This window comes from Mytilus californianus, unplaced genomic scaffold (assembly GCF_021869535.1).
Source record: "Mytilus californianus isolate M0D057914Y unplaced genomic scaffold, xbMytCali1.0.p SCAF_10, whole genome shotgun sequence".
Lineage (NCBI taxonomy): Eukaryota > Metazoa > Mollusca > Bivalvia > Mytilida > Mytilidae > Mytilus > Mytilus californianus.
Genome location: NW_026262582.1, coordinates 32386906 through 32410385, shown reverse-complemented (window position 1 = coordinate 32410385; position 23480 = coordinate 32386906). Strand labels below are relative to the sequence as shown.

The following is a 23480-nucleotide window of genomic DNA, read 5'->3' as shown; positions in this document are numbered from 1 at the left end:
TTATCATAATAACGGCTGAAATTTCTCAAAATCACCATATTTATGTTGGATTAATATTTTTCAACTTTGTCAAATAAGGGGAGATAACTCAGACAAAGTCATTTTTATAATAGAAAGTGTTGTGAATTTACCTTTTTTGATATGTAGCACGAAAACAAGTTCGGTGACCCCATTTTTTCTTTTTCTTATCTAAAAGCATTTTATAAGAGCTATCTTCTCACATTTTATCTTAAAATTCTATCATGTAGTTTTCTTTTAATAACACAAAATTTGATTTTTTTAATCACACAAAATTTGATTTTCAATGCATAATCTATACAAAATCTGACAATTTGGCACAACCTGTAGCGTGAAAAAAAGTCCGGTGATCCATAATTTTTCTTACATTAAAAAAAAAAAGTTGGATAAAAACTTCATCTTGACAAATTATTAAAAAAATCTATCAATGCTAACCCACAGTTTAATATATTTGTTAAAATCTACTCAGAAAAATGCACAAACTACTAGAACTGGATGTTAGTGAAGATGGTTTACAAACGGGTTCAACTCTGCAACATCATACCAAATATATAAGATATATGTTACCAATATTTTTGTATGGGTTAGATTGATTGTTGGTTGCTTAACGACCAGTGGCAAATATTTCATGCATGTTCAGGACGAATGGGTTAGAATTTCTACCATTAACAAAATCAAATATCGAGGAACTAGATATATTTCATAATTAAAAATTGAGGCACCTGCAGGAGGGTTGTAATGGGGGTTACCTTCGTGACGAATAACAGTAAAAATTCTTGATAAATGACGTTAACGGTAATTTTTGGTGCATGACGACAAAATAATTTTTTTTGACGAATCACGTAATTTCCCCCCTCCCCCATAATAGCGGTAACGATCTCTGACGAATCACGATCAGGATATTTTGACGAATCACGACAAAATATTTACCGATTAGACACTAACGGTAGCCGAAAATTACCGTTTGACGCCTGACGGTAAAGGGCATTCCTACCCTCCTGCAGTCAACGGCAGAGAGAATACTAATGCTGCTGCCTTGTTATTATAAGAAACATTGCCAATAGAAACTGCAATAAGCGACAACTATAACTTCTGTACTCCATAATATCATGTAACAACAACAAAACTAAAGATTTTATGAATAGACAAATTGCTGAATCATAGCACCGAACATGCTTTTATTTATTATGACGTTGTTTTTTTTAATATTATCACAATTTCCGGTAATGATTTACCACATGCATTTGTCTGAGAAATTGTGTTATACACGTATATAGGTATATAAGAGAAGAAAAAAATTCTGAGACAAGCGCCTGTGGATTTGACCCCTTAACTATTGCATATTTCAAGTATGTAAAAAAGCGTGAATATCATGGAATTAACGTGAATCCATAATTTATTGTTCCACGACGACAAAGCCCTGATAATTATTGGGGTCAGACCTGTAATTCGACAGTCCTGTAGTCCAACAATCCTATAATCCGACAGTCCTATAATCCGACAGCCCGATAGTTCGACAGTCCTCATGATAATCCGACAGTCCGACGCGCGGTCACTTGTCTCTGCATGAAAAACATGTTTATGAATAAATCTTTTATCATTTTTTGGTTAGAGAATGGCTATGAATATATATTTTTCCATTGTTTCAAAATAAAGTGACATTCTGACAACAATTTTCGTGCTGAATAAATCTTAAGGAAGCTACCATATGATTTTTATTGGGGGAAGGGGTTGGCAGGGGGGCCAAGCTGAAATTTGAAAAAGGGCAGGACCGAAGTTTTGAGTAAAAAACAAAAGGCAGGATGAGCAACTTGGCAAAAAAAAAGGCAGGATGACAATTTATGTAAAAAAAGACAGGAACGAATAGAGTGCAAAGTAAAAATTAAAGGCAGGACAGAAATTACAACTAAAAAAATGCAGGTCAAAATTTTTCATCCTTGCCCCCCTTCCCCAATAGAAATCTACTAGTAGTAGCTCCCTAATCATGTTTTGCATTGGTTAGTGTATTTGTACTGCTATTAATATTTTTTTTCCTTTTTTCTTAATAAAGTGCCTTTCATTTTTGTGTTCTAAGACTAAGGTACAACTGTCCTCTCAGTGTGAGAAAGTTGTTATCAGCAGCATAATTCATAGTTATATGTCTTTTAAATTGTTGTGACAGGTTTATTACTTTTAGGGTTACACAGTATATAGAAACAAAGATAATGTTACAGTAGGTTAAGTGTATATATATTTTAATGTTTTAATATGAATCAAAAAGCAACACATGAACAAAAAAAATGTATCGATAATACCCCGATCCCCAATTTGACGGAAAAAAATATTGTGATCATGCAAATGACAAAAACAATATATTCTGAATCCAAATTCTGAAAAATATACTTTGATTGATAGCGTCGAAAAAAAAACCCCAAAAAATCAATTTCTGACTCAGACAAAAGACCATACATTTGTAACAATTTTGTTAAAATAAGCTAACAAATATTGATGCTGAATTATTCACTTGCAAGTGAATAATTCGACCTCATTGAATCCGTATTCATGTGAACTTTAATTTAACTCCTTACCTAGAGATGGATAACGCATGCATTGTGCGTGTTTTAAAAATTATTTAAAGGAAAAGAATGTCAACATTGAAAGTGAAACATAGATAAATCATTTAATTTACTGATTCAATCCACAAAAACTCATTCTTATGCAGGTAAAAACGATGATTAGCATATATTTTTAATCTATAATATAAAATTTAACAAACCTAGAAGAATCCAATAACACGAGTTCACTTTATATTTATATCTATATTTATGTTTATATCGCTTATATGACCAGAAGGTATTCGGAGGTCAACTCGATAGTTAATTAGATGGCGTCAAGACTAAAATACACGCGAAACGAAGCTACATATTATCGAGCTCATGCCCTGTAAATTGTTTATTTTAGACTTTTTATAATTTGGATAAATGTTTTACGTTGGATATAAATCAAATACATTGTATAAGAATTTGAGTCAAATAGGTGAACATGAATTTGACAGCTAGTGCCTCTTTAAGGACACAATTTCGTCATGCTTAACCATTTGATGTAGGTGATGCAATGGATGCATTGTACAAGCGCACAGTAGAAAGAACATGTGTTATCAGTACTGTATAGTAATGTTTCGCATTTGGTTACTCCTGTATCTGGCTTAAACATGTTAAAAGCATTACACGTTTCTTCAGGTATTGACTTGAAACTATAAGTAAAATAATTGTGGATACTTGAAAACTGGAAACATTTTGTTCCTTAACCTTTTTCTGGTAACATTTGAATATACATGTTTAGTTTGACTTAAACTATCATTAATTTTGTTTAAATTTGTTAATTTGATTTTGTTTTTTACAGGTGATTGTATTTCAATTACATGCATCATGGAGCGAAAGTTTTTCTTGTTGTATTATGGCCAAAGAAGGAAAAAAATATCTGTGACTGATGGAATAAATTTTAATGTCATTCACGAAAGTGTGAAAAATAAGTTTAATTTAAATGATGTACATCTTCAAGTATTCGACAGCGATGTTGGAGATTACATTGATTTAGATTCTGATGCAGACTTAAATTTTGAAGCAGAACAATTCATAGAAGTAAGAATAATAAATGCATCTAAGGGAGTTTTAAGTCCTGATTCACAAATAGTGCCAGGAGCAGCAACTTTTAATCTATCACCATTGATAAATAAATCAACAAAACCTTTAAGTGGCAGCATTTCAGGCCCATTCCTGAATGATATAAGTACCTGTTCTTCGTCACCTACATCAAGCAAAATAAACAGCCCATCTAGTCTAGAGAACAGGGGTAGTGATGTGCCCAACACAAGAAAAGAGCGGTGAGATTATTATTATTTGTTTGGTAAAATATTTACTAGTGCTTACTATGAATTGTTATAATAGTGTTACAGTAGTAATATGGCAAAGCCACAAATTAGGTCGTTTCATGCTCGTGTTTTAAAGAATATTGGGACCTAGGTAACTCAAAGTGTCGATCATTGTTCATATTACCATGAGTGTTTTAGTAACATGTAATATTTACTGAATTTAAAATATAACAAAGTGCTATCGACCAACGAAATTTTATGATTTGATGCGTGTTTTATGTGAAGAATGAATGTAAATCATGTTCTTAGACTGTTAAAATATAGATACATCTTGCTTTAATTTTGTTGTTTGATAACTGTAACGTTGTAATGTACATGGAATCATAGTTAATTCTTTTCAATTTAAAATTTAAAAGCCAATAATGGCCTATAACATTTAAAAAAAAGTAAAGCACAATAAATAACACATAGCTTATCGGGTGATGGTGCAGATTGTTATCCACCGAATAATCATTGTCAATCTTGGCTTCGACAATACTTTCTCGGGGTAACAATCTACTCTATCACTCTCTCAATAATGTTTTATATCTATAGTCTGAAATTCTCCTGCATAAGAATATCACATATCCTCCTAGGTCTAGGATTCGTTATTGATTAATCAGCAAACAAATTTAGTTGCATTGTAAGAAGTAGTAGACGTATCATTTTGAGAAATCGTTATTTAAAACTGTTAACCTCTTCTAGATCCATACAAGATAGCCATAGAAGATTAATCACAACACTAACAGAACATATAGACGATACAATAGATGAACATGAATTCAAATCATTTAGGAGTTTATTCAATCTGACTCCTAAAGATAACAAAGCTGCAAATGACATGTCATCTCTGTTGTCCATATTGGAACGGAAAGATATGATAGCACCAGGAAAATATGAGAAACTGAAAGAGGCATTATCAGGAATCAATGTTAAAATAATTAGAGACGTTATAGAACCAATTGAAGACAAAATAAGATTGGAATCCGATATCTCTACCTTTCAGGAACAAGCAGAAATTGTACCATACTCTTTTCATGGTAAGCTTCCTACCTAACTTTTAACTCATCTTGCCTTAAGGTGGTACATAACACTACAGGGAAATAACTCTGTAAAATCAGCTGAACGTTTTAATCACGTTCTATTGTTAAGAAAATATGAAGCTTCTCAATGATCAAAATTAGTGCTTGTTAAACTGCTATGTACCCAACCAATTTTTTCCAATAAAGTGTCTGGTTCAAGTTTTTTGAAATTTTGATATTTTTGTCAAAGGGTCAAAGTAAATATTTTGTCAAAATTTTATGAAAATTAAACGAGCCGAAAAAAAAGTGAAAATTACTAAGTATGCGTAACAACAGAAAAAAAAATGAATAGCCGATGTGCAAACCTTACATGGACAATTTAAGAGCAAAGAAACATCAACAAAAATATAATAGGGCTTGAACCATTAATTGTTCCCTTATAAAAATAATTGTCCTTTTGACACATTTTGGCGTTTTAGCTTTCTATTTTATTTAATACTATGACTTGTTGACAGAATCTGAATATGTGAGAAATGGTCAGCAACATATGATCTACAAATATGTGGATAACTTGATTACCAATTACAAGGATAACACATCTGGCTGGCATTCCATTATAATTAATGGTAATATAAATGTTTAATAGCATTATACATGGTTTTGCTATTTTGATCTTGTAGATATTTGCTTAAATATATACTTTACGTGATGCAGGTTCAGTCAGTCATAAGTTCACTGCTATTTTCATGGTTCAGTGACTGCGAATCGTTTTTGTCATGTGAAATAAACACTTATTATGAGTAGAAGAGATTTACGGAAAGTCTCGGTTCCGACTGTTGACTCTGACTCTGAAAGCAAAAATTACCGGGGTCGTCTCAAACAATAATTTAGCGGCGCACTTGATTCATAAGGAGTAAAAAAACGGAGCATACTATAATCGCTTCACCGACAATAACAGCACATTTTAATCGGTTAAGTCGTCAAGCTCATACACGTGTATATGAAGCCAGATACGTTATTCCTTCATCTATAATGTCATAGTTATATGTAAATGTATATACACTTATCTTTGATAGAAAATGCATTCTGTCATCTCATTCTTTCCATCAAAAAGCTTTACACATTTAGAGTTTCAATATGTTCTAACAATGCTTAGATAACATAATTGTGACAAAGATATTAAATATGTTTCCTTTATCTGAATTACAAAAAATGACTTTTTACCAGAAACACAGTCTTCCATATTGACGATTTTAATGCCGATAACACGGGGGAAATAAAGTTAATTTATACTTTAACGAATCGATTGTCATTCCCAATCTATGAAAACTAAAAACAAATCAAGCGCGCATGAACAATATTTTATATTATTTTTGGTAAATCATAACTCCAAAAGTACAAGGCAAAATGGCAATTCAATAAGCTCAATTCGATTTTCGATTGTTATTAAAACCGACGGAAAAAGTAAGATTTTGTGTTACATGACTTATTTCATTAACACATACACATTACATCTATAATAACATAATTAACGAGTTAGCAATATGGTATTATTTATGGTGGGACCGTACTTTACATCAAAGTTTGTAGACAACTATAAGCCACAGTTTCCCCACATCTGATAAGTTACGAGTGTGAACTACTGGTATTCAATTTAATCAGTGGCATAGCATTGTCAATGCATATAGCAGTAAACACCTTGTATTAAACTTTAAAATTTTCATATTAAACTCGATTGTTTTTTGTGTGTTTTTATCTCATATTTTATAACTATGGATTTACTTTTATTCAGGTCCAGAGGGTACAACTAGGAAACTTGAGTCACTCAATATAAAACACTCAGTGGCTCATTTTTGAATTTGACATCCCTTTACTCAATATTTAATACTCCTAATTTTCTATTTGTTTGATTATTGCTTGTTGAATGATTACAATGTCATTAAATTAGATATTCATAATGATTCCCAAACCATTCAAAAGAAATAATTTTAACAAAATAATATTTTTAACAGATATTTGAGATGTGCACTTTTCATTTTGTTTTCTTGTGTTTTCTAAATCCTTAAGTGAATTTATCACCCTATTTCGAAGTTTGCATTAAATTGTTAGCTGCTGCTTACCATGCTTACTATAAATGACAACAGAAAAAGACTCACATTGACGCTAAATCTCTGAAGCAAAGTATTTCTCATTGCTTCATCTAGTTTTAGATCAAAAAGTGTGTCGTTCTCCAGGAAAGTGTTCTCCAGAGACAGTACCTGCTTACACTTTGAACTCGCCAGGTCCAGATTATAAACTAAAAATTTGGTTAACAAAAGTTGCACTTGAGTTAGATGCGAATAATTTAGACGCAATGAATTTTATTCTTAAAGGTAAGTCTAATAACCTAAGGGTTTTGAAATGAACAAGAGATGTAGAGATCGTGTCGTCTTTGTGTTTGTAATTATAGGGACATATTTGTTCCCCTGTTATATCTTAAACTGGTATTGTTGAGTACTTAAAAATTTTTCATTGTTATATTTGTAACTCTGAAGTTTATCTGTTGATCAGATATACATATTTTAATTGCTAGCTAAACTTCTTCCGTAGGTTCATTTCTCTTCCGTCAGTAGGCGTGTCAGATGTCTGTATTTATAATTGAATTATCTTTCCTTTTAATGGATTTTGATGATTTTACAGATCTTATATAAATAATAATCACACAAGATGTATAAACTATGCACAAATGTTGCAGCAACTGACGATAAAATTAACCGAAGTTATGAAATGCAATATTAAAAAGGGGAATTGAATTATATAATTATGAATCACCGCTGATTCGGAATCAGAATGGAAAAATGTACAACATAAGTCTAGAAGTCGTCACACACACAATTAGAAAAAGAAGTGAACTCCACCATGCGTTGCACCTGCTTCCAATTAATTCTGATCGTGTATGTGACGACCTCTGTCCCTACCCGCATTTCTTTAACTCATGACCACGCTACAGTTTGATTTAATGATCGGCATAGTACAAAGAAAAGACCTCAACAGCTAAACAACCATGGGTGTTAGGGCTTAAAGACTTGAGACTCAATGCAGATGCGCTAGATACCCTATGGCTTAGAATGTAGGATAACACACAAAGATGGACAAGGTGAGTTTGAGAAAGCCAAAGTTACAAAGAAGTGCACTGTCTGTAGATGAAAAACGGTATGCGTAACTGGTCAAATAATATGATCACGAGTCTTGGGCACTGGATATGCATTCTTGGTTATTACAACAGCTCACTCAGACGACGATGACAACCACAACCACTAGAAGACGGCATTGATAACCTTACTCACGAGGATTCTTGAATGTAAATGAATTGGCGTCAAATAGGTGCAGTCTTTGGAAAGTTTTACGGACGCTTTCACTAATTGGTTGACCGTTTTGAAATATCTGTGTCACAAATGACCAGGCAGTCAGGAATCTACTTCGTCAAAATAATCTCCCCATTACGCCAGTCAATTTTTACCATCGTTAAATGGAAGCCATTGTAGGGATGACGCGCTGCCAATTTAGCTCTTTAAAACCGATAAATGTATCCACATAGCACCATTACAATCCTTATATGCCAGTTGTATTATAAAAGACAAATATATCTACTAGCTATTGAGCCTCGTTTAATGTACTTTTTTGCATTCAGTCAACTTAAAACTATTGTCTGACCGGTTGTCAGGAGGAATTTTCTAAAGTTAAAAAGCATTTAAAAAAATCTAATTAAATATTTCCTAGAAAGGCAGACTAAACATTTTTAGAGGTTGAAAACTAATAACCCTAGATAGCACACACAAAAAATGAAGCTTTTTCTTAAGTAATGCATTTTTAAGACCCAATTGTAAAGTCTGTCGTCAAATACTTTTAGTAAACATTTGTTATTCGAACACACCTACTCTGTTGTTATGTCTCATTAGAAAGGTATTTAACTTGACCTATATATTTCATTCTTAAGTACTGGGAATTTTTATTTTTATTGAATCAACATGTAGCTTAAATATATAAAATATGTAAAAATAAAAGAATCTGCAGCGAGATGATGTATCTTATATTTTTGCTTTAAACGTTTTTGAGACGTAACAGTCAACTCAAACACAACCGAATATAAAAAGGTGCACTCGACTTTCTCTTTTCGATGCAATTATTGGCCATTTTGGGGATCGTTTCCCAAAAAACTATCGCCGTGTCAGAACTGCAAAATAATGCTTTATCTTTCTGCTGAAAGTTTTTGGCGGAATTAATGCTTATGCACAAAAGAGATCCACTTTGAGTTGAACCTACCACAACCGACAGTTTTATGAAAATTTGTCTATGATTTAAAAGTTTACAAATATATCGAAGCTCCATACTATTATTCAAGTAAAAACACGTATATAAGATGCCAAAAATCCTAAATCATGCACTTTTATGAAACTTTTAAAGCCCATAGTAACAGATGTAAACAATTCAAATAAACCAGTTTGACTTTTTCCCCCTTCTCTAACAAAACAAAGAGTTCCATTTCTTTTGTTGGATTTCAACTGTTCCTTAGCACCTCCAATCAATCTTTTTGGTTCGATTTATGTTGCTCAGTCTAAAGTTTTATGTTGTTTTTATCGTCCTTTGATTTGTGCCAAGGGTTGTCAGATTTTTCTTCTTCCATGTACGTATTAGGTATGACACATTTTTAATGAACAGAAACTGTAAACACTAACCGTGTATATTTTTTTGCAATATATATATATACAAATGGGACAAATGGCTAAAAACGATCCGTAAATTGGAGTTATTGCCCTTTATTCAAAAGATGATTTGTAAACTCTTTATTTTCAATATTCTATTGAAAGCATTTGCTCGTTCTGAACCTGTAAAAAAAGATTAGCGAGCACTTTGAGATCTACAAATTATTTCTAATCAGTGGTGACCGTAGTAGATATTGTGATGCCTATTTAGCTTAAAGCCATTACGTATATCTTTTATTTATTCCTAACGTTGTTTTGTCACTAAAGATCAAACGTATTTAATTGCTTTGAATTTATTTGTACAAAATCGAAAACTGAATATTTAAAATATAAGAAAAACAACGTTTTTGTTAACAACATAATAAATGGATACATTTCAAAATCACACTATCATATGTGTACCTATGATTCACGCATTAAGGTGCATCCGATTTAATTGGCTTCTGTGTAGTTTTAAATTTATTTGTTATAAACAGGAGAAGATGGATCTCCAAGCTCAGTTTTAGAAAAAATTTCATCGCCATGGCAGCTGTTTGGCCATTTAATAGACAATGGTAAATTAGCACGTGATAACATTTTATTCCTGCAAGCTATGCTATATCATGCTAGGAAGATCGATTTGTATAAAAAGCTTATGGAATATGGGAAAATTTATAAGGATACTTTACATTTTTACGAACCTACTAGTAATCAAGGTGAGTATCTGTTTACTTTTTCGTACTACCAATCAAATCAAGATTGACAGCACTTCATTTGTGCAAATTATATTTTTCCTCCACTACGATTCAAACTGGAGATGTTGAGACATCAACCGAAACACTGTTGTAGTCTAGTAAAATAGACCAATTGGCAAACTCAGCAATATAATATACAAAGCTTGTGTTAGTCGACTTGTTTCCTTTTCAGTTGTATTAACATATATTATGAATATTTGAAGACTCAATTCACCATACACAGATGGTTAACATTAGATGGGAATAAAAACTCACAAGGTGAACATGGTGCAGAGGAAATGACAAAATCATAGCTAACAATGAAAGGACACAAATAAACAGCAGTGTACAATACCCTATTTAAAAGAAACTAATGTCTTAGCAATACAGACACATATACAAGATTAGTGCATGTAGTATCTCGTTTAGCTCATCATGTCGATAGGGCTATTTGATCTGCAGTTGTCACTTTTCGTCCGTCGGACTATGATATTATGTTAGCGAGATATACATCCTAATCCATTATGTACATTAAGTGATGGTGGCGTTAACATTATTGGAGGTCACCTAAATAGTTAATTAAATGGCGTATAAACTAAAATACACACGACATACTGATACATATCATCGAACCCATGCATTGTTGATTAAAGATTGTTTATAATTTAAACATTCGTTTAAGTATGTTATAATTCAATTGAATGAAAGTGGTGAACATGTGTTTAACATCTAATGCTCCTTTAAGGATGTATTAATCATCCCATGAGACATTTGAGGATGAAACGCACGTCTGACAAACACATGTTTAATTTTGTAATTATGATGAGTGTATTTACCACCATTCGGTCGATGCCAGTACTGTTGGATGTTTCTCATGTTTCTCCCCGCGAGATTCACCAGCCTAGTAGTCAACACTTCTATGCTAACATGAATTATAATTGATATGGTCACAATTCATGTAATTATTAATTACCTGTTTACTCTGAATATTTCGTAATATTAAGAATTTTCGAAACCAGCACTTGATTACCTTTGGATCTGGGGTCCACTATGCGCTTCAACTTTGTCATCATTATGCACTTATACCAGTTCATTAATACGTTTATCTTTATTTAAAAGTATATCATGAGGATAAACACGTTGTTTGTCATACAGTTTACAAATGTTCTTTGTCTATATAAATAAGAAGCCACTATGTATAAAAAGTTAACAATTTCAGGTCAAAGACTTGTCTTCAACACCGCTTAGAGCAAGCTATAAAGGGCCACAAAAGACTAATGTTAAACATTTCAAACAGAAAAAAATCAACGTTCTAATTTATAATTTATATAAAAAAGGAGAAACAAGAAACATATATGAACCACATCAACAAACGGCAACCATTGAACAACAGGCTCCTATATAAGGACAGATGCATATAAATGCAGCAAGTTATTACCATATATTGTTCTCCATTAGATTATGTATAAACCTTCGGGATCTATTATCCACAAAAAAATTACAATAAGAAATAATGTTTGATTTGCGAGCAATCTGTAAATAAGGGCAAAAATAGTATACCGTTGTTCAAAAGTCATAAATCGATTGACAAAAACAAATCCGGGTTACAAACCAGAACCGAAGGAAACGCATCAACCATAAGAGGGAAACAAAGGAACAACAGGAACTCAGACGTTCAACAAAAACAAACGTCAGCACACATAGAAAGGAACTATTTGGCAACAACTGCCATATTCCTGACTTGGTACATGACATTTTAAGATAAATGGTGATGTGAACCTGGTTATTGGCGTGCAAAACCTGCCGCTTTATGACAATGTTAAAAAAATATCGCTAAAACACTACGTGACAGAAACACAGCACAAACACTCGCAAGAACATTCATAACAGTGAAACGCACAAACAAATAATTTAATAGTAGACACAACATACAAACCACAGAACAACAACGAACATATTCTATCAACGACAAACGCCACAGGTTATCAAAAACAGTGACGCGCTTACATAACTAACATGCAATTTCGAACTATATACAATTATTTTATGTTAAAACAAATTTAAACGGATAATCATTAAAATGATTAAACTTCACGTATATTGACCAATAATATGACATTAACTTTTGTCAAAGGGGACTGGATACAAACAACTCACTATCCTTAAGTATGGATTACCGAGAGAAAATGTCCAATTTATAACCTTTCAAAATTTTAACGATAAATTTCAACGATTTCAAAATGCAAATTTAGTACAAGAAGTTCTTGTGAAAGAGAAGCATCGACCAAAGCAATAAACCAAAGATCAGAAATAAAGATATAATTCATTCTGAATTGAAATATATATATATTCACTGATTTGTACAAATATGTAAAACAACATATAGGGACAATAATGCAAATACAGTACAAAGTATCCAGATGCTACACACAAGAAAGACATTATTTGAAAATGTAAAATATATCGGGTAACAAAAAAAAATGAAATTAATGCCATGAGCAATTTCCATATGAAATCGGGTCCATGTCTAGAAATACAATTCGGTAATTAGTTTCGGACGTAACAACAACTATTTCATCTTGTTACTTTATGTGAGTGCAATGGTCCCCAGTGCCTGTGTATTATGTGTATGTACTTTTTCGTGTACAATTTAATCAAACAATTTTACAACTTAGATTTTCTACTTGTGTTTTGTGACGTTTTTTCATCAGGATAATTAACTAATAAACAATGGATATTACGTATTTGTTTCAGAAAACAGAGATGTAAAATTTCACGTTTCTTGCAAAAAAGAAACATGTGAACAAAATTTGAAAAACATAAGGATGATAGCTGCAAAATACATGGGTGTTGATATACATTCGGTTTCAATTACGAGGTTGCGAGGTCACAAATAGCTTTTTGGTTACATTATTTGTTCCTGAAGTATGAGTAGATTTCCTATTGAAATATGATTCTACTGGACAGCTGTCATTTCTGTGCCCTGTAATAGAATTTTCATGGTGGACGACAAGATATTTTAATGGAAGAAAGTATGTTTTTTAATATAGTGGCCAAATAGATGAAGCATGAATTGTTTTAATATAGCTGACGTGTTTTTCAATTGCATTTAGTAAGATTCTGAAATATGAAATAGTTTGTGATACATAAGAATCATTTATAGATTCTATTAGTGGCCACAAGTTTCAGTTACGGTTATCTTTTTTTTTCTCACTCATCATGCATTCAAGATTGACTAGTACAATTTATTACAAAGTGTTTACATGTAAATTAATATACACATTTAAGTGCAGGATGTGATTACACATGTTACAGTTGATAAACTGAAAACACATGTTACTGGAGTTTCATCCCATGGACAAAACAACATGTTCACCTTTCTTGTCTGACAATGACTATCTATGATGATTCTTAGCAAGACTTAACAAACTATGGTAAGTAATATTAAGTACTAAAGGAGGCTTGAGGGTACAAAATTTTCAACTAAAATTTTAAAGCTTTTTTTTTTTTTTTTTATTACAAATTTTCTTTATTACACTATTTGTTGTTACTTTATGAAAGTCAACCCTAAAAATCGATTCGTTTTGGCCCTAGATGACTTTTAAAATGTTTATATCATTTAAAAAGCTCCGAATTATCTCCCTTTGGTGCAACAATGCATTTATTTTGGCATTAAGATTGAAATATCTTTTTTTAACTCATCGGTGACCTATATTTTTTTTTTCAAATTATCTGTTCTTAAAACTAAACAATTGTAAGATTTAAGCGATTTCTGTAATTTAGTTCTTTTTTTATTTCGATATTACCTCTATTTCTCCTATTAGTTCATTAAGTACCTTAACGAAAATGCATGCTTCTTTCGAAAGCAGATTGTGAGCTTAAATGAACGGTGACCCCATTTTTTTATTTTATTTTTCTATTAAGTATATGATAAAGTTCAATTATAGAAAAACGTAGCGAAATCCTATATTTAAAAAAAAATTGATTGATACCCTCGAGCCCACTTAACAATTTAAAAAAAAAATATTGATTTAGAGCAAGTTGTTTCAACAAAACCGATCGCGCGCGCGCGAGGATATAAATAGTCTTTGATATTCTTTTTATGTCTCAGCATGTTTAGGAAATATGTTATTTCAATCCAAACTAACAATTAAAGCAATAAAAAAAGAGTAGATATGATACCGTATCCCAAAGTAAACACTGAGAAAAATATTATTTCAAGACACGACCAAATTTCTTAAAATCTTCAGTACTCGTGAAATTTTTGTACAAAAGTTAACGTTGAAATTATGTTTTTAAGTTAACTGAAGAATAAGTTGTGATTTTGCGAGAAGATAAAGTATTAAGTCTATAAATGTAATCGCATTTTCGTTTTTGATATAACTTTTATATCTGGAAGACTATTAATTGAACCAACTAGATTTATTAGCCAATGAAGTGTCCTACAGCACGATGAACATAGATTGAAACAATTTAGCATAATTTAGTTCCTTCAAGCATTAAAGCTTCGCGTATTATAATAGCCAAATATTGTAACGAACAACAATGAAATAGTTTTGATTTCTTTTTAAGTGGATTAAGCATTCATGCGAGTTGGACATTTACACGTGGATGCTGCTTTCAGGTGAATAGATGAAACTCTACAAAGGAGTAATGCTGAAACTATTCCTCGTCTTGAAGTATTGTTCCCAAACATAAAGGATTTTGACGTAATTTACGACATACGTTCATAGATTATATGAATACATTATGATATTGAGAACCATGCTAAACCTCTGCATTATAAGTCTATCCGGGATTTAGCAACGAGTATTTGGAAAATACAAAGCAATACAAAGCTTTTTGGGATGGCGAAAAAGATAACAGACCATGGTACAATTAAAATAATTTTAAGGAAGGCCCATTTAACAAAGACAATGCTTAGTTCTAGAAGATCTACATAAAGATCTACATAAATAAACTAAAATCGAGATTACCATAGTTGTGATGTCTATTCGATTATCAAATTGAACATACGTCAAAACAGTGTAAGGGCGGATTTCTCGCACACCTAGAATAACATAGAGACAGTTTCCACTCAGATGGATAAAAGTTATTCTAAAGACAAAATGAAATATTTCGTTGTTGCCAAACAGCAATCAGAAACAAGGGACCTCCGGTGATCAAGACATTTCATCACAGTTATGGAGATTATTCGAAAATAGGAAGAGGAATGTTCTGTAAGTTAAAATATTAAGATTAAGAATGTTTCATTTTAGGATAAAACAATTTAATAACATGGCACAGATAAGAAACAATTATCCTTGAATAATATACTACAATGATATTTCAAAGGGTTACAATTTTGTTGTACATGTTGTATCTGCATATATGCTAGTATACACTTTCAAAATATGAACCTATGGTTTTTATGACCTATTCCCGAATATGACTGTTTTGCTGAGTGTGAATTTGCATTGCTATAAGACGTGCCTACCCTTTATCACACCCCTACTCGGAAATATGAAAATAGCGAAAAAATTAGAGAAATATTTTTCTTCAATGGGACCAAAATGAAACGGTCATTACGGCATTTTTGGAATGACGTCATTGTTTGACATGTGACGTCACAGACGTCGAGTTTTCCTATTTTCTGGCACAAGAAATGAAATCATAAAAAAACTACGGGCAGCAAGAGGGTTAAACTTTAAATTTTGATATTTCAAAAGTGTACACTTTACTTATTAGTCTCAAATTCGTCTTTTGTTTAATACAGTATACTTGTTATTAAATTGTTAGTTTATTGTAACTATTTTTTTTTATTAATAGGTTTTATTCAGAATGTGTTGTACATAGTATAACATTACTAAAGTAGGACAAAAAGAACTCAATGAAAACAAAACACAAATAAACAACAACAAAAAATTAAAAAAACAAAATATTTCTATGGACTACAGGACGCAAATTGTAGGTTAACTCTGATGCTTCTGATGAATAATTAAGCAGTTCCTATATATGATAAAGCTGTTAAAACAAGGCAAAACTAAATCTGAAGGTTACCCAGATGCTTTGGATCAGTAAGCAATTCCTATATACTCTTCTATTCAAATATATGATAAAGCGTATAAAACATGGCAAAATCCGTATCACATGCCGTATCACCCTCGACCAATATCAACCCTCGGTCCTAAGGGCCCTCGGGCTGATATTGGTATCTCGGGATGATACGGCATATGATACGGATTTTGCCATGTATTATTCTCTATATATCAGATATTGTTAAATGTCTTATCGTTTGTAGTTGTAGTTCTACCTTTTGTTATTTTCTATTCGTATGTAAAGGTGAAGATAATTGATCACCCGGTTCATTTCTAAGATTTAAGTTTAAAGCGACTATATGTACACTATTTCTTTGTTTTACAGTTTGATTTAGAAAAATACCGACATAGCTAGATAATACTATTGATTATCTCATTACTAACACAATTCTATATTAATATTCTTGTAATTGTTATAAAATACATCAAATGACATAGTTACAAAACTGATTTTGAACAGTATTCAACATTTTTAGAAATTTACCTGTGACGACACTTTTGTGGCGTTGACCCAGTCGTGTGAAAGACAGTTCGTGGTTCTGTTGTGCTGTTTTGTGTGCTGTCCTATGTTGTTTTACGTGTTCGTTTTTATTCTGTGGTTAGCTGATTGTATGGTCATTTTTCTATATTTCCTGTTCACAAAAGTATGATTCTTTCGAAATACTGAGGATTTTCTTATCCCAGGCATAGATTACTTTAGCCGTATTTGGCACAACTTTTTGGAATTTTGGGTCCTCAATGCTCTTCAATTTTGTACATGTTTGGCTTTATAACTATTTTGATCTGAGCGTTACTGATGAGTATTATGTAGACGAAACGCGCGTCTGGCGTATTAAATTATAAGCCCGGTACCTTTGATAACTATTAGCATGTCGAAATGTACTATTGTATTGTTTATTTCCCTGTCCTCAAAGTTATTGCATTTATTTGTACTGTATTCCTGTCATGTAATGGTGTCATTTTAGAGTTATATTTAACATTGCCATACAATTGCGAGGTTTGGCTAGCCACAAAACCAGGTTCAACCCACCATTTTTCTCTTAAAATGTCCTGTACCAAGTCCGGAAAATGGCAATTGTTATCTTATAGTTCGTTTCTGTGTGTGTTGCATTGTCGTTTGTTTTTCTGTGTTTCTGTTGTTTCGTTGTTTTCCTCTTATAGCTGATGTGTTTCCCTCGGGTTTAATTTGTAATCCGGATTTGTTTTTGTCTCAATCGATTTATGACTTTCGAACAGCGGTATACCATTGTTGCTTTTATTTGGCTAAAAGTCTCTTTTTATTCCTATTGCGTAGACGACTGACAACAATAGATGATTTTTGTTGTACAATCTATTTTTTTTAAGGTTCCTAATTTCTCTTCTCACTAAGAAACCTATCTAATCACTTTCATTTTATTGAATTTAAAAAGACATAAGCCAACCACCGGAAACTAAACTTAAAGTCAGTGTGCTAAGTTTGGTTTCTATCAAAAGAAAAAGATAGGACATGGTTTATTAGTTTAGGACTAAAAACCGTGCATGAAAGCCAAAAATAGAAGGAACAGCACTTTCTTTGTAGTTTCTCATCTGAAAGTGACAGTGGCCCTTTTACATAAAGAACAAAACCTACTCACCTCACCACTACCTCAGAACGGTTCATTTACATTGTAACACTTGTTTAAACTCATTGAAGTATTTCTAAGCATGCTTATTCTGAGTTTTACCTATTCAAAGACATTCAAAGACATGAATTATGATATCACGTATTTAAAAATCTACACTATAATGTATTGATAAACGTTACCTGTTAAACCATATTTTGCATATATGATCTCATTTGTTTTAGTTGCAAGTGTAACCAAACAATCACAAAAGGACACAAAAAGGGAAATGAAAAGACCCAGAAGGTATGAAATTCTCCAAATTTGCTTTTTTCTAAATTTTGGAAATCATGTTAAGATAAGAACAGGAATTTGCATGTTAAATATGCTCTTCATATATTTATTTCATTAAAAACTGATTTATCACAATAAAAAAAGTCATATTTAGCAATACATTTTCTGTAAAATAGTAATGTTGTTTTTAATAGTCGACTGATTATATGAGTTATTGTCCTTTACAGAAGAATTTTGACAGTTTTCAATTTTGCTTATTATCATGAAAACAATAATAAATAGATAGAGGACCCCTGTTTTTTCATGGACATTCGAATGAATTGCATGCGAAGGTAATGTTCCAATTTTATTTAAATAAATCATCAACTCGTGAAAAATTAAACAGATATGGTTTAGTTTGAAAGAATGGTTACACAGAAATATAGTTACTTATGTTAGGAATATACACCAATTATTTTATAGAAAACAAATAACGACATTTGACACAATATCAGCTATATTTGATTTACTGAATCTCTAAATGTAGAAGATTAAAATATATTATTTTACTACTTATTTTAACAGATTACCTGAAAAATATCTTGTATTGATAACATTTGATGCGACTGTCATACAAGTGAGAGGTTTAGCGTTATAAAACCAGGTTCAATCCACCATTTTTTGCATTTGAAAATGCCTATACCAAGTCAGAAATATGACAGTTGTTGTCCATTCGTTTGATGTGTTTTATCATTTGGTTTTGCTATTTGATTAGGGACTTTCCGTTTTGAATTTTCCTCGGAGTTCAGTATTTTTTGTGATTTTAATTATTTGTATACAAATTTTCCTAAAAAAAATCACTGTGGTATTAAAACAGGAACAAGAGTGAAAGTACTCCATGAAATCACTTTTAGATTAAGAACATCAATTTTAGCAACAATTGAAGAATGGCTTCACAGTTAATGTAAGACTACCTGCACTTAGGGTGGCATCGATCCGATACGGTTGCTAAAACAAGTCAATGGTCTGTTGCAGTACATATAATGTAAATCTTTTTCCTCTTGCAATAGTGTGAAAAATGACGAATCTACTGACTGACAGAACTTTGAGATGTATATCATTTTGTAGGACATAGTTCATATATTGGCTGTTACAGAAAGGAAAAGAAATATTACATTTTTTTTGTATCAGGTTTTACTGTAATTAATAATTATTAAAACATTTTTGTTATCATATATCACATTATTACATCTTGTTTATGTTTTATATTTTCTCATCTTAAATTATGCACCCTTTTCAAAAGTAAAGACCATTTAAGTTGTCTAAACACAAAGATTTCTGATGAAATTTCACATATTCGTCTTTCTCAACTGACTTTCCATAGCTTAATTTGTACAAAAGATTTTTTTAAGAATCAGGAAAGGTGCATTAAGGGATGCATGAAAATAAAAAGGATGATTCATAATTTGTTTTTTACAGAAACTATGGGAGACATAATGAAATTAACGATAGCAATGAAAGATCTACAATTATTTCAACATGACCGAGACTGAGTTCGCCATTAAACTGCTATAGGAACTATTGTCATTGAATGACGGATTTTTACCAATGCTAAAACCAATGTTCAATCCCCTGATATTTAACTATATCATAACGTAACCTATTTAGTCATGGATAATAACACTGCGATGATAAAGATATCAAATTTCATTTTAATTTTCACATAACGAATAAAGAATGCATTCAATTTTTCAGTACCGTTAAGGCAAGCACTTGATGAAACAAAAGCATAAAAAAATATATAGTGTACACATGTACCATGTTTTTTTTTCTTCAAATAATTGCATCAATTGAATTAAAAAATACAATGAGGTATATGTTTATTATGTGCGTTGTGGTCATGTATATATGCATGATATGACTGATTTAACAAAAAAATCATGAAACAAAACAATTAGGATTACAATATAATATAGTATCTTTTACACTTATATTCCAATGTTTAAATATAAGATCCGTGTAACTATAGTTTGTTCACGGCGAAATTGTTTATATGTTTAACTGATCAGTTCCTACACATTAGGTGAAACGTAAACAGTAATGATTTTACCACAGTATTTCTACAACTACAAAGTAGAGATAGTTTTTGATAGATGCAAATTGTATTGCTCAGACTTTAATAAAACCAACGTTTAAGATCACCAAAACCAAAAAAGAAACTCATATTGTTGTGACTTATTTGTAGATTATATACATGTAGGAATGGGTGTATATCATGATTAGTTTTTGATGGATGCAAATTGATGGTATTATACAGAATTAGTAACCTCCAGTACTTAAACCGTTAACCTCTATTTTTGTCTGGAGTAATCTTCCAGCCATATCTGTTTTTATCTGCAGGGACACGCATAACATTTTACATGTTTATCAATAGTGTTGTTTAATGCAAAAAGCATTTATTTTTGTTACATAAAGAAACAAAGATGATAATAAAAATTCGTTTGATAAGAAGTTTTCTTTTGTTTGAACCCATCGGCAGTGTCTTGTATATCTATTCATATAAAGTGTGATATGTAAAGACTTGTTATATATTTACTATATGGGCTTTTTATAAATGTGTGCAACTGTTTATATGTAATTGTTATTTAATTATCATTGTGAATTTTTGATTATTTAAAAAAGGTATTGGATTTTGTTTTTAATTATGTTATGATGAGGATCAACTGAAATTTGTCAAGTGGAGACATATATCTTTATCTGTCTGTTTGAACCTAAAACTTTGGTCTCAGTATACCTCCTCCATATAGAAATACCCTTGTTCATACAATATCTCAGTTTAGTTCAATTCTCGATAGCGTCCACAATCGAAAGGCACTGAATTAGGCATAGCATTGACCATTGGAAAATTTTAAGGTGTACAACAAGTTTCAGTTTAATTGGTTAGGATACATTGACCTTTATGTTCCATTTGAAGGATCTGGTTATGTTTGTGAGTTACGTGCATACCACAAACACTATACAAGAACTTTTAAAAGCATGTATAAAAGTTTGTGTTCAATTACTTAATAAAAGATGGATAAAATGAGCTGAAATTTGGTACGTACTCAGTGCGTACCTACAAATGTGTGCTCAGTATACCTTTATACAGAAATATCCTGTTCATACATGTTTTTGGTTAAGTTTTTCAATTTTGCTTCCTCTTTTAGGCACTACAAAAGACATATCAATGACACGAGAGAAATATATACACAGAGATTGCAATTGGCAACTGTAACAGTGGTCAGCGAAATCTAATTGAAAACACGCATCCTACGATGAGACTTTAACGAGAGCGTTGATAGCCATTTTGTAACATCAACGAAAGTTCGCAACTGCCACTCGATAGTAATTTTACATGAAGCATTTCAAAACAGCATAATGTAAGTATATATTATTTACTTTCTTTTATTCAGTTTATAGTAATTATAAGTTGCAATTTTCAGTTGAAAAACAGTTTTATAGCTGTCAGCCATGTTGATTTTGTTTATATATACTGTCCCTGGTTCCAGTTTATAAACTTGTCCATCATCAGAGAATTATTGTACCTATCACATAAATTAATTTCCCATGACATTCTGGTTTTGTGTATATAAGTTGGTTTATTTTCATTATTTCACCCACTTTAATGCAATATATAATTAAAAATCAGTATTTATTTATTTATTTTTCTGTCGACCAGGTTGATTTTTTTCATATATAAAGACATACCCCTGTCCCTAGTTTTGGTTTATCAACTTGTCCATCTTCAAGTTTTTTTTAATTATTTCACCCACTTTGATGAAATTTACAATTTTATATATATCTACATTCAGTATCTGACAGCATTTATTTTTTTTGAACAGGATCCTGTTTTAAATAAACAAAGTTTTTGATCAAATTTGCCTAACAGTGCAGCATACAAGAGATGTAGTAACAAGTGATGAATGCAGGATTCCCAATTCTTTCTGTTTGAAAATAAGACTCACTGGCAGACAGAAATAACTTTTAGTGATTACTTTTTCCAATTATGACAACACAGTCATGACAGTCATGTAGTGGACCGATTACTACTCCTATCAATATGATACTTAAAAAAGGTTTTGTAAGATAGAAGATATCAGGTGCTCATCCTGACTGTGAAAACACCATATTATTGTAGTTCATATGCTAAACTTGATTTACACGTGTATGCAATTTTTGTGTAATTGACATCATTGAACTAAAAACAAATACAAGACTCTCATTCAATCTATTGAATTTGAAGCGGAAGTGGAACAGGGGCAGTTGTGCAGAGACTATACAGGATAAAAATGCAAATAAAAATCTTGTGTTCAACTTCATTTGTCTTCTTTACGTTTACAAATTTAAAGTATACATAGTTTTTACATACATGTACAAAATGTATAACAATATGATGATGTAGTATGATTGCCAATGAAACAATGGTGTCCATGTATTACTATCATTGGAACACCACTCTATAATATCTTTGTACATCATGGAAAATGCTACCTTTGTATCATAAAGGTAGCATAATGTAAAAAAAAAAGAGAAAACGTTCATGTATGCCACAACACCCCTGTGAATATAAAACTTGACAGTGCTAAATAGCAAAATATTTCGTTTCACAAATTCCTTTCTCTCTATGGAAAGTAACATATTCAATTGTTTTCATTAAATGACAAAAGGTGTTGAATAAGAAGCAAGAAATGTTCACTCTACTTGTACACTAGTCGTTATGGGCTCATATTGGTAATCATCTATGTTTGTTTCAGTCCTTTAACAATGGTGCTTGTTTGTGTTTATATGTTGTGTTGTTTCAGTTGTACATGTCCTCATGCTGTGATCACTATAATATCACCTCTCCTGTTTTGAAAAATGTGTATGCAAATATTTTCTGCAATAAATTTGAAAGGCACAGAAGCTATGACAAAAATGAAATATGAGGTTTATGTCAATGAGACAACAACCTAACGAAAGCAATATTCTATGTATGTTTCAGATTTCTTGTGGAGGTCAAATGCACATAATGTGTACTTATATATATATCAGCGACCTGGTGCATGTATGTACCTATTGATGCATATTCCGTCCTAAAAATAAGTTGTGTGAAGAGACCAAGCAGTTTATATGCTTATAAAAAACTGA

General features: G+C 31.6%; 1 protein-coding gene and 1 long non-coding RNA gene across 2 annotated transcripts; both read left to right on the top strand.

Annotated features, from left to right (window-relative positions):
• Positions 1–3408: 3408 nt before the first annotated feature.
• Positions 3409–6949, top strand: LOC127718719 (uncharacterized). Its single transcript, XM_052224774.1, has 3 exons — positions 3409–3880; positions 4613–4947; positions 6942–6949. Exons 1-3 carry the CDS (start codon positions 3426–3428, stop codon positions 6947–6949), a joined length of 798 nt encoding a protein of 265 aa, XP_052080734.1. The 5' UTR covers positions 3409–3425.
• Positions 6950–11424: 4475 nt separating this feature from the next.
• On the top strand, positions 11425–22631 carry LOC127717953 (uncharacterized). Its single transcript, XR_007989482.1, has 5 exons — positions 11425–13818; positions 14957–15603; positions 18287–18347; positions 21521–21733; positions 22196–22631. It is a non-coding gene; the product is annotated as an uncharacterized LOC127717953 (long non-coding RNA).
• The last annotated feature ends 849 nt before the right edge of the window (positions 22632–23480 follow it).

Bases quoted from the DNA above. Each gene is read 5' to 3' on its own strand.
- LOC127718719 (XM_052224774.1), top strand. From the start codon at position 3,426: ATGGAGCGAAAGTTTTTCTTGTTGTATTATGGCCAAAGAAGGAAAAAA. The intron at 3,881-4,612 runs GTGAGATTATTA...AACCTCTTCTAG, and splicing joins CCCAACACAAGAAAAGAGCG to ATCCATACAAGATAGCCATA.